This window comes from Perca flavescens, chromosome 19, assembly GCF_004354835.1.
Source record: "Perca flavescens isolate YP-PL-M2 chromosome 19, PFLA_1.0, whole genome shotgun sequence".
NCBI classification, from domain to species: Eukaryota; Metazoa; Chordata; class Actinopteri; order Perciformes; family Percidae; genus Perca; species Perca flavescens.
Window position 1 is genome coordinate 10,288,268 of NC_041349.1, and position 14,555 is coordinate 10,302,822.

A 14,555-nucleotide genomic window follows, 5' to 3' on the forward strand; every position below is an offset into this window, starting at 1 on the left:
GTGCAATAGACGTTACAGGAGATCAGTGTAGGGGATGGTTGCAACATGCACGCCGTTTCTTCCCTCGTTGCATGGCAAGGGAGAATATACGCTGTGATGTGGACGAGAATCTGTGGCCAGACAGACAGCAGCGTGTGGATGGCCAGGAGGGTGAGGACGCTGGCCAGGAGAGGGAGGGTGAGGACAGCGACCAGTGAAGAACTGTTAGTTGTGAAACTCCAGCTTTATTTACAGCACTGTAGGCTACATATACTTTTCCTTGTTTTTTGTTTGTGTGTTTATATTACAGTATATTATGCTGTATACATTTTCTTTTTACACTGATGTATGGAAGTTACTTTATGTGTGTGAATACAAATGGTTACAATTTCCTTGGCAGTATGAGTGCAATGTGTGATGTCAAACCTTGGAGGCTACTCTTACCCTAAATCCTATTTTTTCTCTTCAGTTTTATCCACAGTTGTATTCTGTTAGCTAGACAAAAACAGTACAGTAACCATTGTCAATGAAGGACTGGGCTAAGACTGAAAGGTGGACATGAGGGATATTTCAATGGTCCTCTGCCATAGTAACAAAACATCTAAACATCTTGACTTGCAGTGCTTTCGCAATGCCAAAGGGACAAAGGATTTTGGGGGCACTGACTATTTAAATGAGAAAGAAATTTAGTTTTGACACAAGTGAACTGTTTTGGGAAAGATATGAGCTTTTGCAGGTGAACCATGGTGTTGTGCCGAACCATCCAGGTTATTTTGGCAAAAGCACCAAGAGTGTTGAGAACATCCGGTCTGTTTCAAGAAATTAGCTAAAGCAATTGAGAAGGATATTTGCCATTTTTGTGGCACTGACTCTTTAAATGGGAAAGGAATTTAGTTTTGAAGCATGAGTGAACAGTTTTGGGGGAGATATGAGCTTTTGCAAGTGAGCTATAGTGTTGTGCTGAACTGTAAGGCTGTTTTGCCAAATGATCTTAGAGTTATGAGAATGTAATTTCTGTTTCAACAAATGAGCCAAACCAATGGAGAAAAACTGTAATACATACTGCCCTTCTGTGAGCTGTCCCTTTTATAGTCTTTTTTTGTGAACATGAAAAGGTTAAACCATGAATGGTCAAATTGTTTCCACATCATGCTATCTCACTCTGGTACTGTAACTAGCCAGCAGGCATTTTTCAGAATCTTCAACAACTGCCGTGTCCTTCAAATGTCCACCCCCCCCCCAACACCAGGCGTCCTCTGACATCTCTTCTTTCTCAGGACTTTGACACATACTGTATCTAATTACATTGAGTTGGCGCAATGCAGCACACAAAATGTTAGGAGAGTTATAAAAAGAACTCGTAAAAACAAACAAACAAACATCAAGATTATTACAAAACTGATTGATTCATGGGCTTGCTCTCAACGCTGGCCGAGAGTTGTACAAGATGAGCAGATAATACAAGATAATACACTTTGAATTGCACTGTTGCTGAGATGTGCTATTTCAATCAGGAGAGACTTTGTTGCAGATATGCAAATAGCTATTGTAGAAAAGCATAATATGAAATGTACATAAAATGTACAGAGTCTTTGGAGATTAGACTCCATCATTAAACGATGGAGCCTAGACACTGGTGATGGCAGAGAGGGAACCCAGAGACCGAACGAAGGAGCTGTCCGCCAGAAAGGAACTCAGGTTGCGTTGGTCGTCGACGAGCAGAGGTGGAAGGGGAAGAGGAGGGTTGCACATTAGCCTGTAAAGACAGCTGATAGCAAGGAGAGAGACATTTAAAGCAGGATGTCATGCTGTGATTTGATCATGAATTTCTTGACCAATTCTGATTGGCTTACTGAAGAGTGAACAGCTGAATAGATTTAGGGAGAGATAGTGGTGATTGCAGTAATTACAAGTCTTCCTGAAAGAATTTGCGCTGAGCTTCATATAAATAAAACTGCCTTGCCTTAAAAACAATATATCTCCTTTGGGTTTTTTTGCCCCTTAGAGGGAAACAAGTAGGAGCCACCACATATTTTAATTAATTAGCTAATTTTGTCAGTTAAAACTGGGTTATTAAAAGGTCACTTGTTTGAATGCAGTAATTATTTCTATAATCATCATGTTTGGTGAGCAGAAATTATAACGAAAACAAAACAGTAGCTGTTAAAATGTCCCACATGAACCACTTAATGTGATGATATTAATGCAGCAACATGTCAGCAGACTGTTTTTTCAGAAGCGTCAACAACTGCCGTGTGCTTAAAATGTCCCCCCCCCCCCACAACACCAGGCGTCCTCTGCTCTCTTCCTTCTCAAGACTTTGACACCTAGCCTATCTAATTACATTGAGTTGGCACACACAAAATGTTAGGAGAGGTATTAAAAGAACCCATAAAAACAAACAAACAAAACTGATTGATTCATGGGCTTGCTCTGAACGCTGGAGCGTTGTACAAGATGAGCAGATAATACATCTCCTTTGTTTAGGGAAACAACTAGGAGCCACCACATATTTTAATTAATTAGCTAATTGTGACAGTTAAGACTGGGTTATTAAGGGGTCACTTGTTTGAATGCAGTAATTATTTCCATAATCATAATGTTTGGTGAGCATACATTGTAACGAAAACAAAATAGTAGTTTAAATCATTTTTTTTCCTTCAAAGTAGCCTAAATAGCATGGCACTGACATCTGACCATGTGAGGTAAACTCTGGAAGGGGGAGTGTTTTGCTGTGAGACATCAATCAGCTGTGTGCTCACTGCAAACAGTCATCTGAACGTCAAATAATCTTAAACATTTGATGAAAAACAGGACTAAGAAGCATTGTAGGAGCCCATACCTGAAACATTTTAATCATTGTTTGAAACTGTGTGTGTGTGTGTGTGTGTGTGTGTGTGTGTGTGTGTGTGTGTGTGTGTGAGAGAGAGAGAGAGAGAGAGAGAGAGAGATTTTATAATACAAAACATTCAGTGAACATCTTATTCAATGAAATCTTAGAAGATATGCATGATGTACTATTTCACTACTTTTTTTGTCTCACATCTAACATGCAGTACAGTAGTATTAGCATAGTTTCATGCAAATTATACATTTGCATGAAAATTACATTTTGAAAATTCATTCTGGGCATTTTGATCATTCCCAGAACATATTTTCAATCACTTATATCTGCATATCAATAGTCCACTAAAAGACAATTTGTGACATCCAGGGCAAATCTGAAAGCATATCAAGATGTTCTGGTAACACTTACAGTACAGTATGTACAGTATGTTTCCTAATGTTTAAAGCCATATTCCGTTTTGGTCAAAGCATTCTTTTGCTTAATAATACAAGACAACCAATCCAGGGCAGGCTTTGCACCCTCCTACTTTGATGACATGCAAACTTCTCTCATCTTCACACAGCAACTTTTGAAACCACTCAAATTACAAGATGGGTCTTGACAGAGGGGCCCCTAACACATGTGGCTCACAGAAGACAGCATATGCTCTACATCGCATCCCAAGTTAGCTGACAACTGGCTCACTCTGACCGCTTAATCGGTCAGAGTGACCGATTAAGCGGAATAACCCTAAGCGGAATCTCCTTTAAAAAGATCTCAGAGCCTGAATAAATTGAAATTACATTTAAGGAGACATTGAAATTTCTGTAAAATCATGTTAAGTTAGTTTAGAAAAGGCAATAATAAATGTGCAATTGTAAAAATATAATTACATTTAATAAAAATGTTCCTTACTTAGTGATTACAAATATTACATAGTAAGTCATAACTGGGTATGTGTACATATGCAAACTAAAGATTGCCATAATAATAACCATAATAATCCAATTCACATGACTAAAAAGAGGCAAGTGTAAAAAGTCATTTTTTGCTCTTTTGTCTTGCATTTTCAATAAAGATTACCAAAAGTATGGAAAACTAAGCCCAACATCACATCATGTCAAAACAAGTACCAAAACCACTGTTGCTCTAATCTATATGAAAACTAATCTCATCTTGTTGTCTTTACTCACCTCAGCACAAGCAGGTTTATTAGGAACCACGAAATAAATTAAGACCACAATGTCAATGTTCATCTACCTTGGATGCTTTTGCTGTCTGTCAGATAGCAAACTTTAATTTCCTTATATAAATTTGGAATCTCACAACATAGTCCCAAATTAAAGAATATCAATCAATCAATTATGAATCATCAAACATTTTAAAGGTATTCTTCATCTTAAAATGTCTCAACACCACCATTTCCTATTATAATCTTTAATTAAAAAAAAAAATTAAAAAAAATAATATATATATATATATATATATATATGTGAATCTTTTAAAAGAACTCAAAAGCTGCTTACTTAGGGTAGGAATTCTCCCAAATATAGAACCAGCAAAAAATGTGTCAAGTCTCAACTGTCACACTTACCATAATTGGCATGTAAGTCTGCTTCAACCTCTGCTTTGTAAGCACACCAGACTGAATATAAGGGGTCCATGTGGGTGCCTTAGACAGTGTGGTGGAAGGCGAGTGAAGTTCCAGCTTGTGGTGAGGTAGTCTACTACTATGTATCATACCATTTAGATGTATTTCTCATTTTGGAAATTATATGACATTATATTTACAAAATATAATGTCATCAGAATCAGAATCAGCTTTACTGGCCAGGTTTGCATAAATATAAACAAGGAATTTGACTCCAGTTAACCTTTGCTCTCAAAGTACAACACTCACTTATATATAAAACAAAAACTGAAAGGACAGTAAGAAATATATAAAAAAAATACTGTTAAGTAACAATACAATTGAATTTATAAAATTACAAAGAATATAAAATAACAATTGAAGAGAGGGAAATAATAGTGCAATATCAGTATAGTCAAGATTTAAGATTTAAATATAAATATAGTGCAAGGAAGTTCAGTGCAAGAATGAATGTATGTATTCAATGCACTCTGTGCATCTTTGAGGTTGTTTCCTGCACTGACTAATCCGTGATGTTTTCAATAGGATTGTGGAGTGCAACATTATTTTCACAAAGGGAAAGGATAAGGTATGTACAACTTTTATTTTAAGAATTTGTGTGTTTAATTCATGACTTTAGGTGTTTTGCATCCAATTAGGAAAAAACTCAAAATAACAACTAGTGTTAATTCTAACAACAATCAGCCAAGTAAAGTCAAGTCAATTTTATTTATATAACCTAATAACACAAATGTGTCTCAAGGGACTTTACAATCTGTACAGGATACGACACTCTCTGTCCTCAAACCTTCAATTTGGGCCCCTTTAACGGGGGGAACACGGAGGAAACCTCAGGAGGAGAAACTGAGCATGAATCTCTCTCCCTGGATGGAGAGACACGCAACAGATGTTGTGTGTAAATTATAGAGCAACGCAATGAAATTACAGCATAGACAATAGTCTAACGGTCTGAAAAGCTTTAACTAAGATAAAGGTATCTTTTAATAATGTAAAAAATATTTTGGCATTGATATATTGTTGATGTTTAGTACAACACCAGGCATTTAGGAACTGTTCAATGATATGAAAGACACCATCATTCTAAGTTTGCTATTGTTTGATTTACTGACTTGTGATGATGCCCAGAACTCATTTTGATAGGGTATGTGTTAATTAATTTATTGAACTCTATAATTCTGGGCTTTCCAGTCATATGGCTAGAAGACATTAGTTTTAATGTCTAAATATAAAATTATTTATATATAGGTTTACTGTTATTTATAATTACTTCACAGAAGTAAACCGCCACCATGAGTACGGACGCGGAGATGGCCATTTATGGCAAAGCTGCCGTTTACCTTCGTAAGCCAGAAAAGGAGAGAATTGAGGCTCTAACTGCTCCATTTGATGCCAAGAGTGCCTGCTACATGTCCGATACCAAGGAGCTGTACTTGAAGGCAAAAATCCTCAAGAAAGATGGTGACAAAGTCACCGTTGAAGTCCTGGACACTAAGGAGGTTAGTATCATGCAGTCACAGTCAACTGGGAATTGAATATGATTAGTTCTCAATGAGTCTAATGTCCTGTTGCAGGAGAGGACAGTGAAAGAAGCTGACGTCTATCCAATGAACCCTCCCAAGTATGACAAGATTGAGGACATGGCCATGATGACCCATCTCAATGAAGCCTCTGTGCTGTATAACCTCAAAGAGCGTTAGGCAGCATGGATGATCTACGTAAGACAATCTGCCTAATGAGAAAAGAAATATTGTGAATTGCTAAACTTGTAGGAAACATAGAGTTAACTGTTGAATCTCTATGATCACTTTCAGACCTACTCTGGGTTGTTCTGTGCCACTGTGAACCCCTACAAGTGGCTCCCAGTGTATGATGCTGAATGTGTAAGTGCCTATAGAGGCAAGAAGCGTATGGAGGCTCCACCCCACATCTTCTCTGTCTCTGACAACGCTTTTCAGTTCATGCTTACTGGTAAGTCATTACCCAAACAATGTAGAATTTATCAGTATAAAGGGGTTTCTGTTGCAGTAAAACTCAATTATTATTACATTATTGTGTTTTTTATTCACAGATAGGGAGAACCAGTCTGTCTTGATCACGTAAGTTTGTTAACTTTACATTTGTTGACTTTGTTTAACATGGTCAAATATACTGATCAAATAATTAAAAGTCTATGTCTATACCTAGTGGAGAATCTGGTGCTGGAAAGACTGTGAACACCAAGCGTGTCATCCAGTACTTTGCAACAATCGCAGTTGGTGGACCAAAGAGGGACACATCAAAGGTATGTTACTGTATGGTTACGATTCAGGGTTCTTCCTGTATAGAATATTTTTAAAGGGGGAAAAATAAAGTCATTTTCTGTCTGTAATTCTAAACCTGGATTATAGGGGTCACTGGATTCTTTGAGGAGTGATTCGTTTTGTTGGTATGGTTTACTTAATTTTAGAGCCTAACTATTTATTCAAGGAAGTAATTAAGAAATGTATTTTTTACAGGTCTGATGGAGAACTTCCTGGTCATCCACCAGCTCAGGTGTAACGGTGTGCTGGAGGGTATCAGAATCTGCAGAAAAGGTTTCCCCAGCAGAATTATCTATGCTGACTTCAAGCAGAGGTATCAATGGATTTTTAAAGAATTTGTATAGATTATTAAAAGAAAATGCTCACACTAACCATTAACTCTCATAAAAAGGTTCAAGGTGCTAAATGCCAGTGTCATCCCTGAGGGCCAGTTCATTGACAACAAGAAGGCTTCAGAGAAGCTGCTTGGGTCAATTGATGTTAATCATGATGAGTACAAATTCGGACACACCAAGGTAAGCCCCATGATTGCATTAGTATACTTTAGTGGTACTTTCCAATGATGGTCAGTGCATTTTGTCTGTTAAACAAAAAAGTATCTTAAAAAAGTCTTACAAAATGTTATGTATTGTAATGGGAAATTAGGCCACTGAATGAGTAAAGGATAGAAATAGAGAATTTGCGCCCTCATGTGGCCATTGATGAAGCAGGTTACATTTTGTCTTGTGTACAAAGTGATAGTAAAAGACTAGTAAAAGTGCCCATACAGGATTAAAGTTTTCTAGAAAAAAGCACAGCTGCCATCAGCCATTTAGAATAATTGTGTTTCACTGTCTACGATATTTTGCTACATATCCTGATCCTGATGAAGATAAAAACGGTTTTATAATAATATAAGACATTCATATGATTGTTTGGAGTACATGCTCTCTGAGTCATTTCTGGTTTAATGTTTAGAATAGTGTATAGTGCAGACATGAAGTCAATTTCTATTTTCTCTTTGATCAGGTGTTCTTCAAGGCCGGTCTGCTGGGTGTCCTAGAGGAGATGAGAGATGAAAAACTGGCATCTCTTGTCACCATGACTCAGGCTTTGTGCCGTGGTTACCTCATGAGAACAGAGTTTGTGAAGATGACAGCGACGAGGCATGTTGAAAACAACAATTTTGAGTACACAGCCATGGAATGAATAATGAGGAATAACTTTGTCCCTAACAGCAACTTCTTTTCAACAGGGATGCTGTATATACCATCCAGTACAATGTCCGCTCATTCATGAGGCCAATAATGCTCTTGCCCATGGACTGCAATCAGCCCGCCATGACTGTGATCTGCTGAGGGAGCAGTTTGAGGAGGAGCAGGAGGCCAAGGCTGAGCTGCAGCGTGGAATGTCCAAGGCCAACGGGGAGGTGGCTCAGTGGAGAACTAAGTATGAAACTGATGCTATCCAGCGCACTGAGGAGCTTGAGGAATCCAAGTGAGTAAGATTCAAACAATTCAATGGCCAGTTCAGAAGTGTAGCATTTTAGCATAACTCAAATACAGTAATTGCATTTAAACAAATGTTCTAAACAGGTTTTTCAATTGTTTGTATTTAGTATCTTATTACGAAAATAACATTTTAGATCTAAGAAGTGCTTTCTTATATTCATCTAGGTTCCGAGACTATGTAATGATTTGTATTTCATTCATGAAAAAATATCTGGAAAAAATTATTTTCGGTGGAAAACGAATCTTATCCTTTTCAAACAGGAAAAAGCTGGCTCAGCGTCTTCAGGAGGCTGAGGAGCAGATTGAGGCAGTGAACTCCAAGTGTGCTTCTCTTGAGAAAACCAAACAGAGGCTCCAGAGTGAGGTGGAGGACCTCATGATTGATGTGGAGAGGGCCAATGGGCTGGCTGCCAACCTGGACAAGAAGCAGAGGAACTTTGACAAGGTAGTATTGTTTACTTTGTGTGGCCAAGCCATACAACAATTAAATATATGTATTTCTTTTTTTCTCATATTGCTACATTAACCAACTGAACTGTATTAATTATGTTATTCAGGTGTTGGCAGAGTGGAAACAGAAGTTCGAGGAGGGTCAGGCAGAGCTCGAGGGAGCACAGAAAGAGGCTCGTTCTCTCAGCACTGAGCTGTTCAAAATGAAGAACTCTTATGAGGAATCTCTGGATCAGCTGGAGACCATGAAGCGGGAAAACAAGAACCTGCAACGTAAGCTCTACATTATGTAACAGCTACATTGTATTCAACACTTGTATTTCTTACATTGTATTCAATTGTGTTAGAATAAAGTGTTTTTTATTTTACATTGTAAGGCTTAACAGTATAACAAACATGTATCTCTCTGCAGAGGAGATCTCAGATCTGACTGAACAGATTGGTGAGACTGGCAAGAGCATCCATGAGCTGGAGAAGTCCAAGAAGCAGGTGGAGACCGAGAAGGCTGAGATCCAGACGGCTCTTGAAGAGGCTGAGGTACTATTTTTCTCAGGGAAATCTTCTGAAAAAAAATCTTAATCATAGACAAATATACAACTAAAGGTTTAAAGGCAAAGATTAATATTTAAATAATTTGATATCATTAGGGAACTCTAGAACACGAAGAGTCTAAGATCCTGCGTGTCCAGCTGGAGCTCAACCAAATTAAGGGTGAGGTGGACAGGAAGCTGGCAGAGAAAGATGAGGAGATGGAGCAGATCAAGAGGAACAGCCAGAGGGTGACTGACTCAATGCAGAGCACTCTGGATTCTGAGGTCAGGAGCAGAAACGATGCCCTGAGAATCAAGAAGAAGATGGAGGGAGACCTGAATGAGATGGAGATTCAGCTGAGCCACGCCAATCGCCAGGCTGCTGAGTCCCAGAAGCAGCTGAGGAATGTGCAGGCGCAGCTGAAGGTATAGTTAGACACAGAGTTGTTGCACAGACTATGGTCAGTGCAAGTACATTTTGGCATTCATGTGAATATGTTCCTGATATGTTTTCACTAGGATGCCCAACTGCACCTTGATGATGCTGTCAGAGCACAGGAAGACTTCAAGGAACAAGCTGCTATGGTGGATCGCAGGAACGGTCTGATGGTAGCAGAAATCGAGGAACTCAGAGCTGCTCTGGAACAGACAGAGAGAGGTCGCAAAGTTGCTGAGCAGGAGCTGGTGGATGCCAGTGAGCGTGTTGGACTTCTGCACTCTCAGGTGAACAAGCCCAATCATTTCTTCAATAATTCAAAAACCTAAAGACAATTAAATAACGTGAAAATCAGGCATGTAATGACTAAAGTGCCTTTTTTGGGGCTTTTAGAACACAAGCCTTCTGAACTCCAAGAAGAAGCTTGAGTCTGACCTGGTCCAGGTCCAGAGTGAAGTGGATGACACTGTTCAGGAAGCAAGAAATGCAGAGGAGAAGGCCAAGAAGGCCATCACTGATGTAGGTTTACATTTCATTTGTTCTTCCTTTCACTCCAACATGTTCAAGATATTGCTCATTAACATTTTATGCTGTCTCTTCTAGGCTGCTATGATGGCTGAGGAGCTGAAGAAGGAGCAGGATACCAGCGCTCACCTGGAGAGGATGAAGAAGAACCTGGAGGTTGCTGTGAAGGACCTGCAGCACCGCCTGGATGAGGCTGAGAACCTGGCCATGAAGGGCGGCAAGAAGCAGCTCCAGAAACTCGAGTCCAGGGTATGAAAGTCACGTTAAGAATTTCCACAACTGAAGCAAGACTTTCGGAAAAGAAAGACAGATACAAATTGTCTTGTTTTTGAAGGTGCGTGAACTGGAGGCAGAGGTTGAGGCTGAGCAGAGACGCGGAGCAGATGCCATTAAGGGTGTCCGCAAATATGAGAGGAGGGTGAAGGAGCTCACCTATCAGGTACAGTCACTTTGGTAGCTACCATGTACAGTACAACAATGATCTAATATATTTACCATTAAAAATACACATGCAAATCTATATTGCCTATTACAGACTGAGGAGGACAAGAAAAACGTTGCCAGGCTGCAGGATCTGGTTGACAAATTGCAGCTGAAGGTCAAGGCCTACAAGAGGCAGGCTGAGGAGGCGGTAAGGACAAAATATACATTATTCAACACTGAAAGTTTAACAATATACGATAGTTATTTTAATGTACAGTAGTACTATGGATCTTTTTGAACATTTTTTTTTCTATGTCTTGTATTTCAGGAGGAGCAGGCCAACACTCATCTGTCCAAATGCAGGAAGGTTCAGAATGAGCTGGAGGAGGCGGAGGAGCGCGCTGACATCGCAGAGTCCCAGGTCAACAAGCTGAGGGCAAAGAGCCGTGACTCTGGCAAGGTAAATACATACATCAGTTCAGTGACAAATAACCAACAAAGCAATTATTCTTTCATGTATATCTGTCAATATGTTAGAGCAGATTCTTTACAGTATTATATTCACCTTATAAAGCATTAGGTTTAAATACTATAAAATTAACAGATCACAATTATTGTCCCCTATCGCTTACTCAAACTCACACAAACCATTTCTGTGTTTTTTACAGGGAAAAGAAGCAGCAGAGTAAAACACATGAGACTTTCGCTGTATTGAATCTTATAATATGAAATCATTCGTGCCAAAACAATAAAGGTTAAGCTGTTGATATTAAATTCTGTCTGTAATACTTTCATCTCTTTGCTTCTCTCAAAGGTAATTGTGAGATTTGAATAATACTTTTTTGGGGACATGAAAAACTCAAGATTAAAATCACAGAGCACTGGTTTGTGAGGTTACTGACACTGGCCAGTATGAATATGGCCCAGCCCCACCTCGGATATTTCACCCAGCCATCACTGTATTGAAAACCCCGCCAGTGTCTTAGTGAGCGCTGATATCAGAACATGAACCAAATGGGTTTGATTTCTGTAAAAACTAAATGACCAAGTAATGTAATCAGTGTATGTCCGACCACGGAAACACTGACAGACACAGCAAGCCAGTTTGTAGGAGCAATATAGGCCTAAACACGCAGCTTTACGCTTTATAAATGTAGCAAATATTCACAAAGAAGACTCATCTGAAACTCATCCAATCGACATTCGAAAACGGCTCAGTAGTAGCATATTCATCTTGCTGTTAGAATCGACTAGAATATTAAAATTTTGCTTTGTTTGTTTTTAGTATGGGAAGTGAGAGAAGCAGAAACATGTTTTAGTGAAGTCCCCAGTATTGCCAGTAAGAACCCTAAAAGGTCCCAGCAGGGGCATTTTCTATGGGCCCCTCCCCATAGAAAAAAGTAAAGAGAGGAACTGGAATCTGATCCCCGGCTGCTGAAGGCAGGACTAGAGTCTGAGAAACCTGAGTCCCCCCAGTTCCGTTATGGGAAGTGTAGGTGTCAATAATGAGAAGAATAGCGACTAAAACGTCAGAAAAAAAGCCCCAGAGACATAGAAAAAGCGACTCATATATGTTTAAAAAGCAACAAAAATGTCAAAAAAGACCTGATGAACAAAGTGATGATGAAGAGCTGCAGTTTGGTGCCAAAGACTAATCTTCTTTATCTTCCTGGAAACAAAAACAACAAAAGTCCCTCTTCATCTGTAAAATAACTGATGGTCAGCCGAGGAAAAGGAGCATCACAATATGTCCAAAAACAACAACAAATAGGCTACAGTATGTCTGAAAAAAATGAAATAATCAAATGTCAAAAAACAACAAAAACATTGGGGGAAAAGCGACAAAAACATCAAAATAAGTGACAAAAAGGTCCGGAAAATAATCATCAAAAATGCCTCCAAAATGTCAAAAAAAAACAGTAGCTGTCAGCAGACTGTTTTTTCAGAAGCTTCAACAACTGCCGTGTGCTTCAAATGTCCACCCCCCCAAACACCAGGCGTCCTCTGACCTCTCTTCCTTCTCAGGACTTTGACCCCTATCTAATTACACTGAGTTGGCGCAATGCAGCACATGAAATGTTGGTTGAGGTATTGCTGGCCAATCGTTGTACAAGATGAGCAGATAATACATCTCCTTTGTTTTTTAGCCCCTTAGAGGGAAACAACTTGGAGCCACCACATATTTTAATTAGCTAATTTTGTTAGTTAAGACTGGGTTATTAGAAGGTCAAAATAGTAGCTTTGATCATTTCTTTTCTTTCAAAGTAGCCTAAATAGCATGGCTCTGACATCTGACCATGTGAGGTAAACTCTGGAAGGGGGAGTGTTTTGCTGTGAGACATCAATCAGCTGTGTGCTCACTGCAAACAGTCATCTGAACATCAAATAATCTTAAACATTTGATGAAAAACAGGACTAAGAAGCATTGTAGGAGCCCATACCTGAAACATTTTAATCATTGTTTGAAACTCTGTGTGTGTGTGTGTGTGTGTGTGTGTGTGTGTGTGTGTGTGTGATTTTCTAATACACAACATTCAGTGAACATCTTGTTCAATGAAATCTTAGAAGAGATGCATGATGTATTTTCACTGTACAGTACCTTACACTTGATGTGCCCTAACTATTTCACTACTTTGTTTCTCTCTCATCTAACATGCAGTACAGTAGCTTGTGTAAATTGTACATTTTCATGAAAATTACATTTTGAAAATTCTTTTTGGAGATTTTTATCATTCCCAGAACAAAGATATTTTCAATCAATTATATCTGCATATCAATAGTCCACTAAAAGACATTTTGTGACATTCAGGGCAAATCTGAAAGCATGGCAAGATGTTCTGGTAAAACTTACAGTACAGTATGTACAGTATGTTTCCTAATGTTTAAAGCCATATTACATTTTGGTCAAAGCATTCTTTTGCTTAATAATATACAGTCAACCAATCCAGGGCAGGCTTTGCAGCCTCTCACTTTAATGACATGCCAACTCAAACTCAAAACCACTCAAATTACAAGATGGATCTTGACAGAGGGGCCCCTAACACAAGTGGCTCATAGAAGATAGCATAAGCTCTACATCGCACCCCAAGTTAGCTGACAACTGGCTCACTCTGACTGCTTAATCCTAATCATTCTATAATGTGGACTGAATCTCCTTTAAAAAGACATCTCAGAGCCTGAATGAATTGAAATTACATTTTAGGAGAAATTGACATTTCTGTAAAATCATGGTAAGTTAGTTTAGAAAAGGCAATAATAAATGTGCAATTGTAAAAATATAATTAGATTTAATACAAATTTTCCTTACTTAGTGATTAAAAATATTACATAGTAAGTCATATCTCGGTATGTTAACATATGCACACTAAATATTGCCATAATAATCCCCATAATAATCCAATTTATGTGACTAAAAAGAGGCAAGTGTAAAAAAGTCATTGTTTGCTCTTATGTCTTGCATTTTCAGTAAAGGTTACCAAAAGCTTGGAAAACTAAGCCCGACATCACATCAAGTCAAAACAAGTACCAAAACCACTGTTGCTCTAATCTATATGAAAACTAATCTCATTTTGTAATCTCTACTCACCTCAGCACAAGCAGGTTTATTAGAAGTCAAGAAATTACAAAACAAGAGCAAGCATGAAATAATTTAAGACCATAATGTCAATGTTCATCTACCTTTGATGCATTTGCTGTCTGTCAGATAACAAACTTTAGATTCCTCATATGAATTTAAAATCCCACAACATAGTCTCAAATTAAAGAATGTCAATCAAACAATTATCAATCATCAAACATCTTAAAGGTAATCTTCATCTTAAAATGTGTCAACACCACCATGTCCTATTATAATCTTTAAAAAAATTGTGTATATGTGAATGTTTTAAAAGAACTCAAAAGCTGCTTACTCGGGGTAGGGATTCTTCCACATATAGAAGCACTAA

At 38.4% G+C, this 14,555-nt stretch overlaps 1 protein-coding gene and 1 pseudogene across 1 annotated transcript; both read left to right on the plus strand.

The window, feature by feature from the left end:
• The first annotated feature begins 71 nt into the window (after positions 1 to 71).
• Positions 72 to 11,343, plus strand: LOC114545337 (myosin heavy chain, fast skeletal muscle). Its single transcript, XM_028563612.1, has 15 exons — positions 72 to 177; positions 1,702 to 1,722; positions 7,510 to 7,514; positions 8,037 to 8,233; positions 8,509 to 8,692; positions 8,805 to 8,970; positions 9,110 to 9,234; positions 9,345 to 9,653; positions 9,747 to 9,950; positions 10,057 to 10,182; positions 10,267 to 10,437; positions 10,523 to 10,627; positions 10,724 to 10,819; positions 10,940 to 11,071; positions 11,280 to 11,343. Exons 1-15 carry the CDS (start codon positions 72 to 74, stop codon positions 11,298 to 11,300), a joined length of 1,968 nt encoding a protein of 655 aa, XP_028419413.1. The 3' UTR covers positions 11,301 to 11,343.
• On the plus strand, positions 5,747 to 6,557 carry LOC114545559 (myosin-13-like; annotated as a pseudogene).
• Positions 11,344 to 14,555: the final 3,212 nt, after the last annotated feature.

Coding starts and splice junctions, on each gene's coding strand:
- LOC114545337 (XM_028563612.1), top strand. CDS start 72: ATGGCAAGGGAGAATATACGCTGTGATGTGGACGAGAATCTGTGGCCA. Junction 9,235..9,344: donor CGGCTCTTGAAGAGGCTGAG/GTACTATTTTTC, acceptor TGATATCATTAG/GGAACTCTAGAACACGAAGA. Junction 9,951..10,056: donor TTGGACTTCTGCACTCTCAG/GTGAACAAGCCC, acceptor TGGGGCTTTTAG/AACACAAGCCTTCTGAACTC.